The sequence below is a fragment of the Phoca vitulina genome, unplaced genomic scaffold (assembly GCF_004348235.1).
Source record: "Phoca vitulina isolate PV1807 unplaced genomic scaffold, GSC_HSeal_1.0 scaffold3, whole genome shotgun sequence".
NCBI classification, from domain to species: Eukaryota; Metazoa; Chordata; class Mammalia; order Carnivora; family Phocidae; genus Phoca; species Phoca vitulina.
In genome coordinates, this window is record NW_022589706.1 from 74,944,644 (window position 1) to 74,964,490 (window position 19,847).

A 19,847-nucleotide genomic window follows, 5' to 3' on the forward strand; every position below is an offset into this window, starting at 1 on the left:
GAAAAGAAAAGAAAAGAAAAGAAAAGAAAAGAAAAGAAAGAAAGGAAGAAATTCTTGATGCCAAAAAGTATTAAAGAGTTGATGTAGCAACATTAAAAATTAATTTGGCAATGGAATGAATCCTAAACTAAAAAAAAAAAAAAAAGATTTTGAAAAATGTGGAAAGTTTTTGATTACAATTATAAGAATTGAACTAAAACTTATGTAGAAAACTGAACCAAATTAACTTTTAGAAATTATTAAAATCTTATTTATATAGCTCTCCAAGCACATTTATTGAAGTTTATAAATATTATAGATAGCATATTCTAAGAGAAATATAGTAAATAAGAGTACCGAGTTTAAAAAAATCAATTTGGGAAAAAAATCACCTATCATCCAGTATTCCTATCACAGCAGTTACTTTATTTTTGCCTTTTACCTTTCAGGACATATTTATAACCCGGAATATTTTCTACAGTGGCAATCTGAGTGAATATTTGAAACAAATTTTATATTTTGTATCTTTTTATATTTGCACATATGTTTTATAAATCAGTAATATTAAAAAATCAGTTCTGGTGAGCAGCAATATCCATCCATAAAACGCAATATATACTTGAAAGAACACTTAACTTGGTTATACTCAAGTTATCTACTAATTGTACTAAATTAGCTCTACAACTAAATAGTTATAAAACATAAGTTCAATCTCATTTGTTTTTCTGGGCTGCAAGTTCCATGTCTGAAGATATAGAAATTGACTAAGATCAGGCTACTCAAAATGTGGTCTGTGAGCTGTTGCTTGTCCAAGAACAATCCACAAGAAAAGAAGTTTACAATTAAATGTAAATTGACTATTTCACTAAGCACTTTTTTTATTAACATATAATGTATTATTTGTTTCAGGGGTACAGGTCTGTGATTCATCAGCCTTACACAATTCACAGCGCTCACCATAGCACATACACTCCCCAATGTCCATAACCCAGCCACCCCATCCTTCTCACTCCCCTCCACTCCAGCAACCTTAGTTTGTTTCCTGAGATTAAGAGTCTCTTATGGTTTGTCTCCCTCTCCAGTTTTATCTTGTTTCATTTTTCCCTCCCTTCTCCTATGATCCTGACTTGTTTCTCAAATTCCTCATATGAGTGAGACCATATGATAATTGTCCTTCTCTGATTGACTTATTTCGCTTAGCATAACACCTTCTAGTTCCAACCACATCATTGCAAATGGCAAGATTTCGTGTTTTGTGGTGGCTGCATAATATTCCATTGTATATATATACTACATCTTTTTTATGGTCCAGTGTGTCATTTAAAGGCTTTATTTCCTTTTTTTATTCATTTATGGAAGGGCATCTCAGCTCTTTCCATAGTGTGGCTATTGTGGACATTGCTGCTATAAACATTGTGCTGCACGTGCCCCTTCGGATCACTACATTTGTATCTTTGGGGTATATACCCAGTAGTGCAATTGCTGGGTCATACGTTACTCTATTTTCAACTTTTTGAGGAACCTCCATACTTTTTCCAGAGTGGCTGCACCAGCTTGCATTCCCACCAACACTGTAGGAGGGTTCCCCTTTCTCCACATCCTCACCAACATCTGTCGGTTCCTGACTTATTAATTTTAGCCATTCTGACTGGTGTGAGGTGATATCTCATTGAGGTTGCGATTTGAATTTCCCTGATGCCGAGTGATGTTGAGCACTTTTTCATATATCTGTGCCATTTGGATGCCTTCTTTGTAGAAATGTCTGTTCATGTCTTCTGCCCATTTCTTGATTGGATTCTTTGTTCTTCGGGTGTTGAGTTTGAAAAGTTCTTTATAGATTTTGGATACTAGCCCTTTATCTGATATGTCATTTGCAAATATCTTCTCCCATGCTGTCAGTTGTGTTTTGGTTTTGTTGACTGTATGCTTTGCTGGGCAAAAGCTTTTTTCTTTTTTTTTTCTTTTTTTTTTAATTATGTTATGTTAATCACCATATATTACATCATTAGTTTTTGATGTAGTGTTCCATGATTCATTGTTTGCGTATAACACCCAGTGCTCCATTCAGTACGTGCCTTCTTTAATACCCATCACCAGGCTAACCCATCCCCCCATACTGTTTTCCAGAGTGGCTGCACCAGCTTCCATTCGCACCAACAGTGTAGGAGGGTTCCCCTTTCTCTGCAGCCCTGCCAACATCTGTCATTTCCTGACTTGTTAATTTTAGCCTTTTATCTTGATGAAGTCCCAATAGTTCATTTTGCCCTTGCTTCCCTTGCCTTTGGCGATGTGTCTAGGAAGAAGTTGCTGTGGCTAAGGTCAAAGAGGTTGCTGCCTGTGTTCTCCTGAAGAATTTTGATGGATTCTGGTCTCACATTTAGGTCGTTCATCCATTTTGAGTCTATTTTTGTGTGTTGTGAAAGGAAATGGTCCAGTTTCATTCTTCTGCATGTGGTTGTCCAATTTTCCCAACACGATTTGTTGAAGAGATTGTCTTTTTTCCATTGGACATTCTTTCTTGCTTTGTTGAAGATTAGTTGACCATAGAGTTGAGGGTCCATTTCTGGGCTCTCTATTCTGTTCCATTGATCTATGTGTCTGTTTTTGTGCCAGGACCATACTGTCTTGATGATTACAGCTTTGTAATATGACTTGAAGTCTAGAATTCTGATGCCACCAGCTTTGGTTTTCTTTTTCAACATTTCTCTGGCTATTTGTGGTCTTTTCTGGTTCCATACAAATTTTAGGCTTATTTATTCCATTTCTTTGAAAAAAGCTGGTGGTATTTTGATAGGGATTGCATTAAATGTGTAGATTGCTCTAGGTAGCATAGATATTTTCACAATATTTGTTCTTCCAATCAATGAGCATGGAACATTTTTACATTTCTTTGTGTCTTCCTCAATTTCTTTCATGAGTATTCTATAGTTTTCTGAGTACAGATGCTTTGCCTCTTTGGTTAGATTTATTTGTAGGTATCTTACGGTTTTGGGTGCAATTGTAAATGGGATCGACTCCTTAATTTCTCTTTCTTCTGTCCCATTGTTGGTGTATTTCTGTGCATTGATTTTATATCCGGCCACTTTACTGAATTCCTGTATGAGTTCTAGCAGTTTTGGGGATGGACTCTTTTGGGTTTCCCACATAAAGTATCATATCATCTGCAAAGAGTGAATGTTTGACTTCTTCTTTGCCAATTCAGCTGCCTTTTATTTCTTTTTTTGTCTGACTGCTGAGGCTAGGAATTCTAGTACTATGTTGAACAGCAGTGGTGATAGTGGACATCCCTGCCATGTTCCTGACCTTAGTGGAAAAGCTCTGTTTTTACCCATTGAAAATGACATTCCCCGTGGGTTTTTCATAGATGGTTTTTATGATATTGAGGTATGTACCCTCTATCCTTACACTCTGAAGAGTTTTATCAAGAAAGGATGCTTTACTTTGTCAAATGCTTTTTCTGTATCTATTGAGAGGATCATATGGTTCTTGTTCTTTCTTTTATTAATGTATTGTATCACATTGATTGATTTGTGGATGTTGAACCAACCTTGGAGCCCAGGAATAAATCCCACTTGGTTGGGGTGAATAATCCTCTTAATGTACTGTTGGATCCTACCGAGTAGTATTTTGGTGAGAATTTTTGCATCCATATTCATCAGGGATATTGGTCTGTAGTTTTCCTTTTGGATGGGGTCTTTGTCTGGTTTTGGGATCAAGGTAATGCTGGCCTCATAAAATGAGTTTGGAAGTTTTCCTTCCATTTCTATTTTTTAGAACAGTTTCAGAGGAATAGGTATTAATTTTCTTTAAATGTTTGGTAGAATTCCCATGGGAAGCCATCTGGCCCTGGGCTCTTGTTTGTTGGGAGATTTTATACTACTGCTTTAATTTCCTTAGTGGTTATGGGTCTGTTCAGGTTTTCTATTTCTTCCTGGCTCAGTTTTGGTAAGTTATACATCTCTAGGAATGCATCCATTTCTTCCAGATGATCTAATTTGCTGGCATATAGTTGCTCACAATATGTTCTTATGATTGTTTGTATTTCTTTGGTGTTGGTTGTTATCTCTCCTCCTTCATTCATGATTTTATTTATTTGGGTCCTTTCCCTTTTCTTTTTCATAAGTCTGGCCAGGGGGTTATCAATCTTATTAATTCTTTCAAAGAACCAGCTCCTAGTTTCGTTGATCTGTTCTACTGTTCTTTTGGTTTCTATTTCATTGATTTCTGCTCTGATCTTTTTATTTCTCTTCCCCTCTTCGGTTTAGGCTTTACTTGCTTTTCTTTCTCCAGCTCCTTTAGGTGTAGCGTTAGGTTGTGTATTTGAGACATTCCTTGTTTCTTGAGAAAGGCTTGTATTGCTATATACTTCCCTCTTAGGACCGCCTTTGCTGCATCCCAAAGATTTTGAACAGTTGTGTTTTCAATTTCATTTGTTTCCATGAATTTTTTAAATTCTTCTTTAATTTCCTGGTTGACCCATTCATTCTTTAGTAGGATGCTCTTTAGCCTCCATGTATTTGAGTTCTTTCCAACTTTCCTCTTGCGATTGAGTTCTAGTTTCAAAGCATTGTGGTCCAAAAATATGCAGGGGATGATCCCCATCTTTTGGTACCGGTTGAGAGCTGATTTGTGACCCAGTATGTGATCTATTCTGGAGAATGTTCCATGGGCTCTAGAGAAGAATGTGTATTCTGTTGCTTTGGGATGGAATGTTCTGAATATATCTGTGAAGTCCATCTGGTCCAGTGTGTCATTTAAAGCCTTTATTACCTTGTTGATCTTTTGCTTAGATGATCTGTCCATTTCCATAAGGGGGGTGCTAAAGTCCCCTACTATTATTGTATTGTTGTTGATGTGTTTCTTTGATTTTGTTAACTGGCTTATATGATTGGCTGCTCCCATGTTAGGGGCATAGATATTTACAATTGTTAGATCTTCTTGTTGGATAGATCCTTTTAGTATGATGTAGTGTCCTTCCTCACCTCTTATTATAGTCTTTGGTTTAAAATCTAATTTGTCTGACATAAGGATTGCCACCCCAGCTTTCTTTTGATGTCCATTAGCATGGTAAATGGTTTTCCACCCCCTCACTTTAAATCTGGAGGTGACTTTTGGTCTAAAATGAGTCTCTTGCAGACAGCATATTGATGGGTCTTGTTTTTTTATCCAATCTGATACCCTGTGTCTTTTGATTGGGGCATTTAGCCCATTTACATTCAGGGTAACTATTGAAAGATATGAATTTACTGCCATTGTATTGCCTGCAAGGTGACTGTTACTATATATTGTCTCTGTTCCTTTCTGGTCTATGTTACTTTTAGGTTCTTTCTTTGTTTAGAGGACCCCTTTCAATATTTCTTGAAGGGCTGGTTTGGTATTCGCAAATTCTTTTAGTTTTTGTTTGTTCTGGAAGTTTTTTCTCTCTCCTTCTATTTTCAATAACAGCCTAGCTGGATATAGTATTCTTGGCTGCATATATTTCTTGTTTAGTGCCCTGAATATATCATGCCAGTCCTTTCTGGCCTGCCAAGTCTCTGTGGATAGGACTGCTGCCATTCTAACGTTTCTACCATTGTAGGTTACAGACCTCCTGTCCCGAGCTGCTTTCAGGATTTTCTCTTTGTCTCAAGACTTTTAAGTTTTATTATTAGATGTTGTCGTGTTGACCTATTTTTATTGATTTTGAGGGGTGTTCTCTGTGCTTCCTGGATTTTGATACCTGTTTCCTTCTCCAAATTAGGGAAGATCACTGCTATAATTTGCTCCAATATACCTTCTGCCCCTCTCTCTCTTTCTTCTTCTTCTGGGATCCCAATTATTCTAATATTGTTTCATCTTATGGGATCACTTATATCTCGAATTCTCCTCTCATGATCCAGTATTTTATCTCTCTTTTTCTCAGCTTCTTTATTCTCCATCATTTGGTCTTCTATATCACTAATTCTCTCTTCTGCCTCATTTAGAGCCTCCATTTTTTATTGCACCTCATTAATAGCCTTTTTTATTTCGACTTGGTTAGATTTTAGTTCTTTTATTTCTCCAGAAAGGGATTCTCTAGTATCTTCTATACTTTTTCAAGCCCCGCTAGTATCTTCATAATTGTCATTCTAAACTCTAGTTCTGACATCTTACTAATGTCTGTATTGATTAGGTCCCTGGCAGTCGGTACTGCCTCTTGTTCTTTTTTTTGAGGTGAGTTTTTCCATCTTGTCATTTTGTCCAGAGGAGAATAGATGAATGAGAGAGCAAAATGCTAAAAAAAATCCTAAAGGGTAACAATGACCCCAGAAAAATATACACTAAACAAGAAGAGACCCAAAAGGGGGGGGGGGGGAAAAAAGGGGGGGAAAAAAAGAATATAATCAGTCTGGTGAATAGAGCAGAGCCACACACTAGATTTTGGGTGTATTTTGGTCTGTTAGAAGAAATCACCTCCCAAAATTTTAAAGAAAGAAAAACATATATATACAAAAATAAGGGTAAATACAATGAAGGGATGGAATAGGACTGTAAAGATGAAAATTAAAAAGGATTTATAAAAAGGAATTGATAAGTTGGCTGAAAAAAGAATGAAAAAAATTTTTAAAAGAGAGAGAATGTGATCAGGCAGGAGACTAGGACAATGTCATACACTAGATTTAGGGTATATTTTGGTCTGTTAGAAAAAACTGTATCCCAAACTTTTAAAGAAAGAAAAACTTATATATATACAATAAATAAGGTTAAATACAATGAAGAGATAGAATATGAATGTAAAAATGAAAAATTCAAAAAGATTTTAAAAAAGGAATTGATAAGATATTGGTTGAAAAAGTAAAGAAAAACTCAACTAAAAAATGGAAAAAGAAAAATAAAGAAAATTTTAAAAATTAACTTTGAAAGACTAAAGAATCATGGGAAAAAAGCCATGAATTCTATGTGCTGTATTCCCCTAGCACTGGGTTTCACCGTTCTCATTGATTGGTAAACTTGGTCTTGGCTGGCTGTTCTTGCTGATCTTCTGGGAGAGGGGCCTGTTGCAGTGATCCTCAAATGTCTTTGCCTGAGGCAGAATTGCACCACCCTTGCCAGGAGCCAGGCTAAGTAATCTGCTTGGGTTTGCTCTTGGGAGCTTTTGTTCCCTGAAAACTTTCTGTACAGCCATAGAGGATGAGAATGAAAATGGCTGCCTCCCAATCTCCAGCCCCAGAGAAGCCAAAAACTCAGGGCCCCACTCCTCAGTGTGCCCTCAGAGAAAAGCAGTCAATCACTCTTGTCTCCCTTGTCTCTGGCACACTCCATGCTCAGTGGCCTGTGACCGAGCATTTCTATCTCTGGCACACGACCCCGTTTTTAGATTCCAAACCCAGCAGATTCCTGTGGTGAGCTCCCATGCCGCTCCTTCTGGGGGAAGAAGGGGAGTCTCCCTGGATCTGCCACTTGTTGGGTCCCTGCTTGAAGAGTAGTGGCCCGACTGTGCTGCAGATCACAGTTTATGGCAACCCTGAGCTGAGAGCCCACTCCTTGGCTCCATCTTTGCTGCCAGGTTCCCCGCTCTGATACCTGGGAGCTCTGCCACACTCAGGCACCCTTGGTCTTCCTGTGACCCCAGGGTCCTGAGACCACACTGTCCCAGCGAGGGTTCCACCCCCCGCTTAGCCACTGGAGCGACGTCCCTCAGCGGAGCAGACTTCTAAAAGTTCTGATTTTGTGCTCTGCTGCTCTATCACTTACCGGTAGCTGGCTGACAGAGGTTCCCTCCCCCTGCGGTCTATCTTCCTAAATATCACCTCAGATGCACTTCTCCACATGTCCTACCTTCCAGAAAGTGGTCGCTTCTCTGTTCATAGGATTGCTCCTATTCTTTTCTTCGATCTCCTGTTGAGTTTGTAGGTGTTCAGAATGGTTTGATAACTATCTAGCTGAATTCCTGGGACCAGATGAAATTTAGGTCTCCTACTCCTCCCCCATCTTGCTCCTCCCCCCTCACTAAGCATTTTGTAACTAGTCTTTCTCCATAAAGGAAGGATTGTGTTGATTTACATTTTGGTACAATCTTCTTTCTCATTGTAGGCAGGAAACAAACAATTGACAAATGGGCACTTTGAGTAGTATGAGGCTAGAGATATTTTAGGTGCTTTCTGGATTAAAAGTGATCAAATCATCATACACAGTCAAATAGAAGGTTTTTCTCAAAGAAGCTACCCATAAACTCTTTCCAATTCTTCAAATATTCCAGTTCTAATATCTATTTCTCAAAAATCTCTATCAAAAATTCTCTTGTGCCAACTCTTAGAAAACCTAAATGCTAATGTCTTATTTCAGCAATCTTCAAACATTCCTCCACTGGTAAAGTTTAGAAAAAAAAGGTAAGTAGAAAGTGTAATAAAAACTATTTGGACCGCCATTTAAGGTACTTAAAAGACAAGTATTTGAGATCTGTCTCTCTTCAGGTAGGAGAAGACAACAGAACACATTACAGCTTAAGTGCTTAAATATAGGGACCTCACTCAAAAGTATATACATCACAAGTAGTACTTTGTTAAGCATCTGATTCGAAAAGCCATCCTGATTATGTAATTCACTCACATTAGAGGTTTTTCACATTCATTTTTCTAATCAGTAAGTATAGAAATGCCCAGGAACCCCAGAACTAGACAGTTTAGGGTGACCTTCTAAAAGCAACCTGTAAGTATGTTCTAGAACTGATTGATGGGTCCAATTTATTACTGCATACTAATATCTACACAGAAAAAAAATTGAAGTTCCATGAGGCCATTCTCACTAATTCTTAAAATATGTAAGATTCAGGATTAGATTGGAGGTGTCATCATAATTTAACTGTATCCTTCACAAATAAACCTTTGGGGAATTTATAATACCTTAATCATAATACAGTAGACCACAAAATTGAAAATAAGACCTAATCCTAAGACCTAAATACTTTGGACTTCAGATTCATGAGAAACAGTACTCAGCTAGGCTCAGCTGGGGTAGTGCCAAGCACCTACACATGACCTCTCCAGAATTGCAGTCTTAGAATACTTAGACTTCACAGAGGCTCAGGACTCCAAGACCAACTGTTTCAACAGGCCCAGGTATATACTATAAAGCTCATGACTTTGCCTAAGAAGTGCTAAAATATCACTTCCACTGCATGCTATTGGTCAGAAAAGACACCAGACTAACCAAGATTGGAATGGAGAAGAACAAGACTCAACTTCTCAATGGCATGAGTAGTAAATAATTTTGTACCAGTATAGACTTACCATAACAAATTACCATAACAAAACTTATAGCAATTGTTTGAGATCAGGCAATGGGTCAGAAGCTGGAACAACTCAAGACTTAGAGAAAGGGACATGAGAGGACAGTTGGTGATAGCTTAAAGGACAGGAGGAAAATGTTATTGGAGGCTGGAGATATAATGTAATGGCAGAGATTTTAACAAAACTAATGCTTGAGATAATGAAGAAAATAATAAATAAGTAGTTTCTAGCTAAGAAAGTTTCCAGGCTGAATATCAAAAGTACCAATTAGTTGTTTTTAGCCATGTGTGTGAAGGTATGGAAAGAAAGAGATGAGTTCAAACAGTTGTTTTCAAGAATTTATAAGAAATGAAAGAAATCAAAATTTTCTGGGGTTGAAAGTAAAACTTTTCTTCATTCCATCTCTACATATAGCAAAAAGCTCTCAAAGCAAGAAATGGCCTGAGATCAAAGACCAAATCCAGAGTATGACTGTAAGACCCTTTGTTAAGACCTCAGAAAGATTTAAGATGGTACACCATAGAATCTTTCAGTTAAAGAAAAGGCTTCTAAGAATTTTAAGGCCATATGTCATAGACCCTCTTGGCTAAAATAATAATAATGCTCCTAAGAATCTAAGAGTATCGAAACACAGCGGCGCCAAAGGTGACCCAAAGTAGACAAAGATTTTCCTAAGAAGTACATTTTAGTGTGGGTTTTGTCCAGTATATTTGATTCTAAGTCATTACAATAAGATACTTACAAAGTAGTTTTTAGAGGGAATTTTACAAACCTGGAAAGAAAGAGACAACAACAGTGCAAAATGAAAAGTGGCTATAGATCCCTCATCTTCTATACGCTGTAGGCCCCTCATCTTCTATAGGAGAAAGCTCCAACTGCAAACACAGCCTACTTTGAGATTTTTTTCTTGCTTCTTAAGGTAATCCTGCATTGCTATATACTTCCCTCTTAGGACCACTTTTGCTGTATTCCAAAGGTTTTAGACCATTGTGCTTTCATTTTCATTTGTTTCCATGTCTTTTTTGATTTCTTCTTTGATTTCCTGGTTGACCCATTCAATGTTTAGTAGCATGTTGTTTAACCTCTTTGTATTTTTGGTCTTTCCAAATTTTTTCTTATGGTTGACTTCTAGTTTCATAGTGTTGTGGTCATAAAAGGTACATGGTATGAATTCAATCTTTTTGTATTTGTTGAGGCCTGTTTTATGACCTAATATGTGATCTATTCTGGAGAATCTTCCATGTACACTTGAAAAGAATATGTATTCTGCTGTTTCAGGATGGAATGTTCTGAATATATCTGTTAAGTGCATCTGGTCCAGTGTGTCATTCAAAGCCATTGTGTCCTTGTTATTTTCTATTTAGATGATTTGTCTATTGATGTCAGTGGGGTGTTAAAGTCCCCTACTCTTATTATATTATCAATTAGTTCCTTTATGTTTGTTATTATTTTATATATTTGGGTGCTCCCATGTTGGGTACATAAATATTTACAATTGTTATATCTTGTTGTATCAACCCGTTGTGGTTATATAATGCCTTTCTTTGTCTCTTTTTAAAGTATTTATTTTAAAGTCTAGTTTGGGGGCACCTGGGTTGCACAGTTGGTTAAGCATCCAACTCCAGGCTTTGGCTTAGGTTGTGATCTCAGGGTCGTGAGATTGAGTCCCATGTTGGGCTCCACAATCAGCATGGAATCTGCTTCAGTTTCTCTCTTCCTTTCCCTCTGCTCCTCCTCCCCATGCTCTCGTTCTCTCTCTCTCAAATGAATAAATAAATCTTTAAAATAAGTAAATAAAATATAGTTTATCCAATATAAATATTGCCACTCTGGCTTCCTTTTGACATCCATTTGCATGATAAATGTTTCTCCACAAGGTTTTGTTGAGAAATCTCCAGCTAGCCTTAAAGGTCTTCCCTTGTAAATTAAGAACTTCCTTTGTCTTGCTGCTCTTAAGATTGTTTCTTTATCACTATATTTTGCAAATTTAATTACAATATGTCTTGGTGTGGACCCGCTTTTGTTGATTTTGATTGGAGTTCTCCATGCCTCCTGGATCTGGATATCTGTTTCCTTTCTCAGATTGGGGAAGTCTTCTGCTATTATTTCCTGAAATAAATTTTCTGCTCCCTTTTCTCTCTCCTTCTTCTGGGACTGCTATAATATGAATGTTATTACATCTGTTGGAGTCATGAGTTCCCTAAGTCTACTCTTATGTCCCATAATTATTGTTTCTCTCTTTTTGTTCAACTTCATTATTTTCCATTATTTTGTCTTCTAGGTCACTAATTCATTCCTCTGCTTCTTCTGGCCTACTGTTAATTGCATCAAACCCATTTCCAATCTCGTTTATTGTATTCTTCATCTCTGATTGATTCTTTCTTAACTCTTTTATCTCTGTGGTAAGGGTCTCACTAATATCTTCTATTCTTTTCTCAAGCCCAGTGAGTATCATTATGATTGTTGCTTTAAATTCTCCATCAGGTATATTACTTGTATCTGTTTTGCTTAGATTTCTAGCCGTGTCCTTATCTCGTTCTTTCATTTGGAATAAATTCCTCTGTCTTGGCATTTTGTCTAAGTCTCTGCCTTCTTCTCCATTAGAAAAGTCAGTTATGTCTCCTGCTCCTGAAAGTAATAGCCTTAGGAAGAAGAGGTCATGTAGTGCCCAGGGTGTAGTGCTTCACGGAATGTCTCCAGTCATGCTGCGTGCGCCCTGCTATTGTGTTTTGGCTGCTCTATCTTCAGGCCAGTTGTCTGTAGAGGCTCTCCCTTCCTGCTGTGGGCAGTGTTTGGTCCCTGGACTGAATGTGGTGAGTTTTAACTAGGTACGCTCTAGTCTGCTTGTGAAATGAGACCTGACACCAACTCTGCCAGAAATAAAGCCCTGCAGAACTCTCTGGTCAGGAAATATTGTGTGGGCAGAGGCTTCTGGGGGGAGGGGCCTGACCTTCTCGGGGAGGGGCCTGTTGTGCTGGGACTGAAACAAGCTTGACAGAGAAGGGCAGTTCTGCCGAAGCACATGGGGTGGAGCTTGGTGTAAACAAGTTAGGCAGCCAGAAACACAGCCTATTTCTTATAGAAAAGGAAGGATGATTCAAAAGATGGAACCAAGAGCCCAAAGGCAGAACAAAGTACCTTGGAAAATCATTCCAAGGGAACCCAACTGGGCATTAATCAAGGAAATTACAAAATGTGCCTGGTTGGATTTCATAGTTGTTATTGGCCTATGACTGTTATGGGCCTCTAGTTTTCTCTTTTCTGAATAGGAGCATCTAGTATGATTATCCTATCTTTCTCCCATTGCTGTGTTTTGGGATATGTGAGACAGATAATGTGTGTCTTTAGTTCATAGCTCTTCTGACAGAGAGAAGTCATACTCAAGAAGCTAATCTAAAGTATCACACCCAAGAATTCTCACCTATAGCAATACAGGTCTTAGATAAGAAAATACTGGACTTCAAGATTACACCATAATTACATGAGACTTTGGAGGCCTGGAGAAGGCATGTAGGACAACTGTAAATGTTTTGTGGGCAGAGGGTAGTCTATAGTAAATTAAAGATGGCCAAAAATTCTTTGCTATTCGTGTCATTGAGAGATGAAGTGTCATGCTCTTCTAACATGTGCTGCCCTGAGTAACCTGACTAACAAACAGAATGTGGGATTTCTGACATTAGGAAATAAGCCTTGTACCATCCTGCCAGGTCCTATAGAGTCCTGAGCTACCAAATTAAAAGACCAACTACCCTGGGACGCAATGCTGAAGCTATGCATGCACTCTGAATGACAGTCTTATCTGAGCTCTGCCTTCCAGCCATCCCACAAAATAGTAAGATACAAAAGAAAACTCTGTGTTTTTAAGCCACCAAGTTTGTTATGCAGCAACACATAACAATATGTTAACATTTATATAAGTTATTTTTGTGCTGGATTCTTAGTTCTGTATACTAAAATATCCAGTGAGAATACTACAATATGTTTTAGGATATCCCCAAAATAAAATTTTAACAAAAGTGCATTTCATAAGTTAAAATACTGGCAGTGACCACATAGTTGATATATATGTTCACCCATAAAGAGAAATTAGGAAATTTACTGAATAAAGGAAAACAATAGAAAATTACCATTAAGATATATGACCTGTTAAATTGAAATCTTACTAAAATTATACATTATTTTTAATCTATCTGTGTTTAGTGTATAGTCAATACTTTTAAAATGTGACTTAAAATGACAACAAAAACCACAGAACAAAAAGAATTGTACTTTTTGGTACATCCATCTTGTCAAGAATATTAAGTTATATAACTACATAGATTAATTACTAACCTGGCATTTCCTCTGTTCTGAAGTCCTGTGTGAATCGAACAGCACTTTGACCAAATGGAGTACTTTTCAGTATCGGTGTTTTCTTCAAGGAATTGAAAGCAGTTCGAGATTCATTATATGTGCCAGGAGCTGGAGTGATTGATTTCATAGGTACAAATCTCTGGTAAAGAACAGGAAAATATGCCAATGAGATATGTACTACATAGTACATTTTGATATTTCATGAGTTAAAAGCTGCCTTCTTACTTAATATAACATCTGGAGTTTAATTTATTTCTTAATGGAGTGAAAAAATACAGACGAATTAAGATCTTGTACCTATCAAAACATAAAATATATAGCTTTTAGTAAAAACATATATATTAATACAGTAATGCATTATATACTTTACTAAGCCAAATAGACATTTTGAAGGAAATTATCTCAAGATGAGATTCTAGATGATAATGTATGGACAATCTTCACATTTAAATTATTCTGCAAGTTAAGATAATAAAAAACTATATGATGTAACATGGCTTCTTTTAAGTAATAAAATTAATACAAATTGACAAAGTTCCTTGATATATATATTCAATTAACTCAACAATATTGTTAAATATCTTAAGAAAAAATCTTAGATTCAAGAGATATATAAATCTGGTTTAGCTTATAATATTAAACTTATACATTTATGTTTATTATAAATTTATAATATTTAACTTAATATTAAATATATATATACATATATATGTAACTGAAATCATGAAGTATAGCATTGTATATTTTTTTAACTTTTTATTTGGAATTAATTTCAAATTTACAGAAAAAAATTGCATGAATAAAAATAATTAAGAAAATACATGTATTATATAATGTTTACCCAGATTCACACATTGTTAACGTTATGCCATTTGCTTTTTTCATTTGGCCACACTCTGCTTCTTTCTCTTTCTTTCAGTATGTCTATTCCTTCCTCTCTGTGTCTCCCTGTGTGTGTGTCTCTATACACACACACACACACAAAAACACACACACACACACAAGCATGCAGCATATATATAGAACCATTTAATGGAAAGTTGTATATGTCATGGCCCTTTATCACTTAATATTTTGGTGTGTATTTACTAAAAATATGGATTTTTTTTTTACATATCTGAAGCACACTTATCAACTTCAGTAAATGTATCAATGATATAATATTTTTATCTAATCAACTATTCATCTTCCAATGTCAGTTGATCTACTAATGCCTCTATTGCATTTTTCCCCTTCAAGCATATAATTTAGTCTAGGTTCAGATATTGCTTTTAGCCTCCTTTAATATAGGAACATTTCTACAACCTTCCTTTGTGTTCTGTGACTTTGGAAGAATATGGCACCCCATTTTTGTATAATAAAACCATTGTTAGTTGGGACTTCTCTGATGCTTCCTCATGATTATATTCAGGTTATGCATTCCTGGACAGCATACTAAATAGGTGATGTAGCTTTCTCAGAGTATCATATGTAGAGGTACATGATGTCTTTGAACCTCAGTGGTCATTTTAATTTTATAAAATTGAATATTCCCTCTACATTTGTTAGTAAGCACTCAACATTCTACTGTAAGCAAGAGCCCTCTTTTCTCCCCCAATTATTCATTTCATTATTTATCTACCTATTTATGTATATCCAATCCATATGGAAATACGAATACCATTTTTAACTATTTATAATTAATTACTGTGGTTTTTTGTCATTGTTGTTATTGTTGTTTTACCAGTAGGGAGCCCTTTAAGTTGATTCATATATCCCTATGATATGCCGTCATCTTTTTTTTTTTTTTTTTTTTTTTATTTTTTTTTTTTTTTAAGTAAAAAATCTTTTTTGTTGATTCATTTTTCCCTTTGTTTTCCCTTCCCTTTTTTTTTTTTTTTTTTTTTGAGACTTTTCTTATTTTGTGACATAACAATATGTTACAGGTTCATCTTCCACCTACTTTGCCCAGTCCCCACTTCTTGGCTTATTTAGCAAGCTGGGATATATATCTATACTATCTACACCTATACCTACACCTATATCTATACACACACATACTCATAAAGACAAATACACATACATATTTTAGGAATCATGAATTCACATCAAACTTTCCATTCAAATCTATCATACAAGGTCCTTTTTCAACTCCCCTAATCCATATTTGTATGTACCCTCTTCCAAGTGAAAACCCTAGTTTACAACATTGACTTTTTTGCTCAGTGTAATACATCTAAAATAGTTTCATTATTGCTTCACCCATACCATTATACTAAACCAACCTCCTAAAAAGAATTCAGAATTTGTTTGTAATTCTTGCACTCACTATCCCCTCCAACTCCTTCCTATCCAAGACTGATGTAGTCAAATACTGTGGTCACATGGATTATTCTTTTTCCCCCCTTCAACATGGCTAAACGTATTCACTTAAAATACAGTGGTACATTTGTTTCTATTCACTTTCAGTTTTAGGGTTTTTTTTTTTAAGCCTTACCATTCTTTTCTATTTATTTTTATTTTTGAATATATGGAACATTGACATGTTTCTAAAAGACAAATATGTATTTTAAAAAGTACACTCAAAGGCTTTTGAGGAAAAGATGGCAGAGGAGTAGGGGACCCTATTCCAACTGGTCCCCGGAATTGAGCTGGATATCTACCAGACCACTCTGAACACCCACGAAATCAGCCTGAGATGTACGAAGATCTGGATCTCTACAAACAGAATATCACAGGTGGTTGGTTTCGAAGTACGAAGCAGAGAGCTGTGATTCTGCAGGCAGATATCAGAGGACAAACAGCAGCAGGAGGGACCCTGGCCGTGGGCATCCTACACCACTGGTGAGTGATAGCCTCCCCCACTGGGAACGGGGCACAGACTCGCAGATCAGTAGCAGCGGGGAAAGGACTTTAGGGTAGCCCCCCCTCCGTGGAAACCAGAACGGCGGGACCGTGCATGTGAACTGGGGGCGGCTGGTGGTTTTAGAAGTACAAAGGGCAGATACAAGCCCCGACGTGGAGGCGAGGACTGGGAGCACTGCTGAGGGGTGCACAACCCAGAACGCTGCAGTTTATAGCAGCACAGACAAAAAAGGAGAGAGCGTGGCCTAGAGAGCTCACTAAAGAACAGACTGCGATCTCTCTGCTCTGAGGCAGAGGGTTGGAAATGGTCTCTTCTGCTCTGACTCTCTAAAGAGACACGGAAAGCCGCCAGGGAAAGCCACCAGAGAACAAAAGCCCCAAAAAACTGGTTTCCACTGAGCCCAACCCCCACCACAGGGGGCAGCACAACTCTGCCCCAACAGGGTTGCCTGAGTGACAGCGTGGAAGGCCCCTCACCCAGAAGACAGGCTGGGAAAACAAGAGGTCAGCAACCCTAAGGTCCCAAGAAAACAGGTGCATCTTGCTTGGGTTGTGGTCAATAATTTGGACTCTATACATTCCCTCAAACACCCATCAACAGAATGACTAGGAGGAGGAACTCCCAAAATAGGAAAGACACAGAGGTTATGACTTATGCCACAGATTTACAAATAGATTCAGATATAACCAAGATGTTGGAGATGGAATTCAGGCTAGCAATTGTGAAGATAATAGCTAGAATGGAGAAATCAATTAATGGCAACATAGAGTCTCTAAGGGCAGAAATGAAAGCTGAATTGGCAGAACTTAAAAATGCCATCAGTGAGATCCAATCTAATCTAGATAATCTAACAGCTAGGGTAAGTGAGGCGGAAGAATGAATTAGTGACCTAGAAGACCATTTAATAATAAAAAGGGAAAAGAGGAGGCCAGGGAAAAACAACTCAGAATCCATGAAAATAGAATCAGAGAAATAAGTGACACCATGAAGCGTTCTAATGTCAGAATTATTGGGATCCCACAGAGGGTGGAGAGAGAGAGAGGACTAGAAGATATATTTGAGCAAATCGTAGCTGAGAACTTCCCTGATCTGGGGAATGAAACAAACATTCGAGTCCTAGAGGCAGAGAGGACCCCTCCCAAGATCAAGGAAAACAGGCCAACACCCTGGCATGTAATAGTAAAACTCGCAAATCTTAGAACCAAGGAAACCATCTTAAGGGCAGTTAGGGGGAAGAGATTCCTTCCATACAGAGGGAGGAACATCAGAATAACGTCAGACCTATCCACAGAGACTGGCAAGCCAGAAAGGCCTGGCAAGACATATTCAGGGTACTAAACAAGAAGAACATGCAGCCAAGAATACTTTATCCGGCAAGGCTTTCATTTAGAATGGATGGAGAGATGCAGAGCTTCCAAGACCGGCAGAAACCATACACAAAGATAAACTCAAAGTGGATGAAAGACTTCAATGTGAGACAGGAATCCATCAAAATCCTAGAAGAGAACATAGGCAGTAACCTCTTTGACATTGGCCACAGCAACTTCTTTCAAGATACATCTCCAAAAGCTAGTGAAACAAAAGCAAAAATGAACTTTTGGGACTTCATCAAGATAAGAAGCTTCTGCACAGCAAAGGAAACAGTCAACAAAACAAAGAGGCAACCCACAGAATGGGAGAAGATATTTGCAAATGACACTACAGATAAAGGGCTGGCATCCAAGATCTATAAAGAAATTTTCAAACTCAACACCCAAAAAACAATCAAGTCAAAAATGGGCAGAAGACATGAACAGACAGTTCTCTGAAGAAGACATACAAATGGCTAACAGAGACATGAAAAAATGTTCATCATCATTAGCCATCAGGGAAATTCAAATCAAAACCACATTGAGATACCACCTTATACCAGTTAGAATGGCAAAAATTGACAGGGCAAGAAACAACAAATGTTGGAGAGGTTGTGGAGAAAGGGGAAGCTTCTTACCTTGTTGGTGGGAATGCAAGTTGGTACAGCTACCTTGGAAAACAGTGTGGAGGTGCCTCAAAAAATTAAAAATGGAGCTACCCTATGACCCAGCAATTGCACTCCTAGGTATTTACCACAAAGACACAGATATAGTGAAAAGAAGGGCCATATGCACCCCAATGTTCATAGCAGCAATGTCCTCAATAGCCAAACTGTGGAAAGAGCCGAGATGCCCTTCAACAGATGAATACATAAAGAAGATGTGGTCCATCTATACAATGGAATATTACTCAGCCATCAGAAAGGATGAAAACCCAACTTTTACATCAACATGGACGGGACTGGAGGAGATTATGCTAAGTGAAATAAGTCAAGCAGAGAAAGTCAATTATCATATGGTTTCACTTATTTGTGGAACATAAGGAATAGCATGGAGGACAATAGGAGAAGGAAGGGGAAAATGAAGGGAGGGAAATCGGAGGGAGAGATGAACCATGAGAGACTATGGACTCTGAGAAAGAACCTGAAAGTTTTAGAGGGGAGGGGGGTGGGGGGATGGGTTAGCCCAGTGATGGGTATTAAGGAGGGCACGTACTGCATGGAGTACTGGGTGTTATATGAAAACAATGAATCATGGTCACCACATCAAAAACTAATGATGTATTGTATGGTGACTGACATATCTTAATAAAATAAATTTTTTTTAAAAAAAAAGTATACTCAAAGACATGCTACTCCCTTCATTTCCCTTCCACCCCATGGATGCTGTACCACCAGAGGAAAATAGTCCAAATTTGAAACATTTGCTTATTTTCATGGTATAGAAATCATTAGTCACACTATCACGTGGCTAATCTCATGCTACCATTATAACATCAACCAACATGCAAAACTGGAAAAATTAACAGTCGGTTCCTGCAAGCCAATAGAAATGAACTAACTGCAGCATACCAGCACTTCCATTCCATCTCTTTACCATCCCTTGTAGGTAATCAACTTCATTGTTTTCTGGTTTATCTTTTATGTGTTTAAATAAAAATAAGTAGTTATGTGTATGTTTTGTTTTTTTCTTTTCCATTTTGTTATTGAAGTTTAATTAACATACAGTATTATATTAGTTTCAGGTGTACAATATAAGGGTTGTATAATTCTATATATTACTCAGTGCTCATCACGGTAAGTATATTCTTAATCTCCTTTATTTCATCCATCCTCCCACCCACCTCCCCTCTAACAACCACAAGCTTATTCTCCATATTTAAGAGTCTGGGGGCAGGGAAGGTTGTTGTTTGACTCTTTTTTTCCTTGTTAGTTCATTTGTTTTGTTTCTTAAATTCCACATATGAATGAAATCATATGGTATTGTCTTTCTCTGTCTGACTTATTTCTGTTAGCATTACACCCTCTATGTCCATTCATGTCATTGCAAATGGCAAGATCTCATTCTTTTTTA

The 19,847-nt window shown here is 37.4% G+C and overlaps 1 protein-coding gene across 1 annotated transcript in view; it reads right to left on the reverse strand.

Annotated features, from left to right (window-relative positions):
* STPG2 (sperm tail PG-rich repeat containing 2) overlaps positions 1-19,847 on the reverse strand; it is a 316,895-nt gene that overhangs the window by 173,529 nt on the left and 123,519 nt on the right. The window contains exon 7 of the mRNA XM_032398732.1: positions 13,560-13,719. Within this exon, the coding sequence (XP_032254623.1) occupies positions 13,560-13,719 (160 nt within the window). The remainder of the gene's footprint in view (positions 1-13,559; positions 13,720-19,847) is intronic.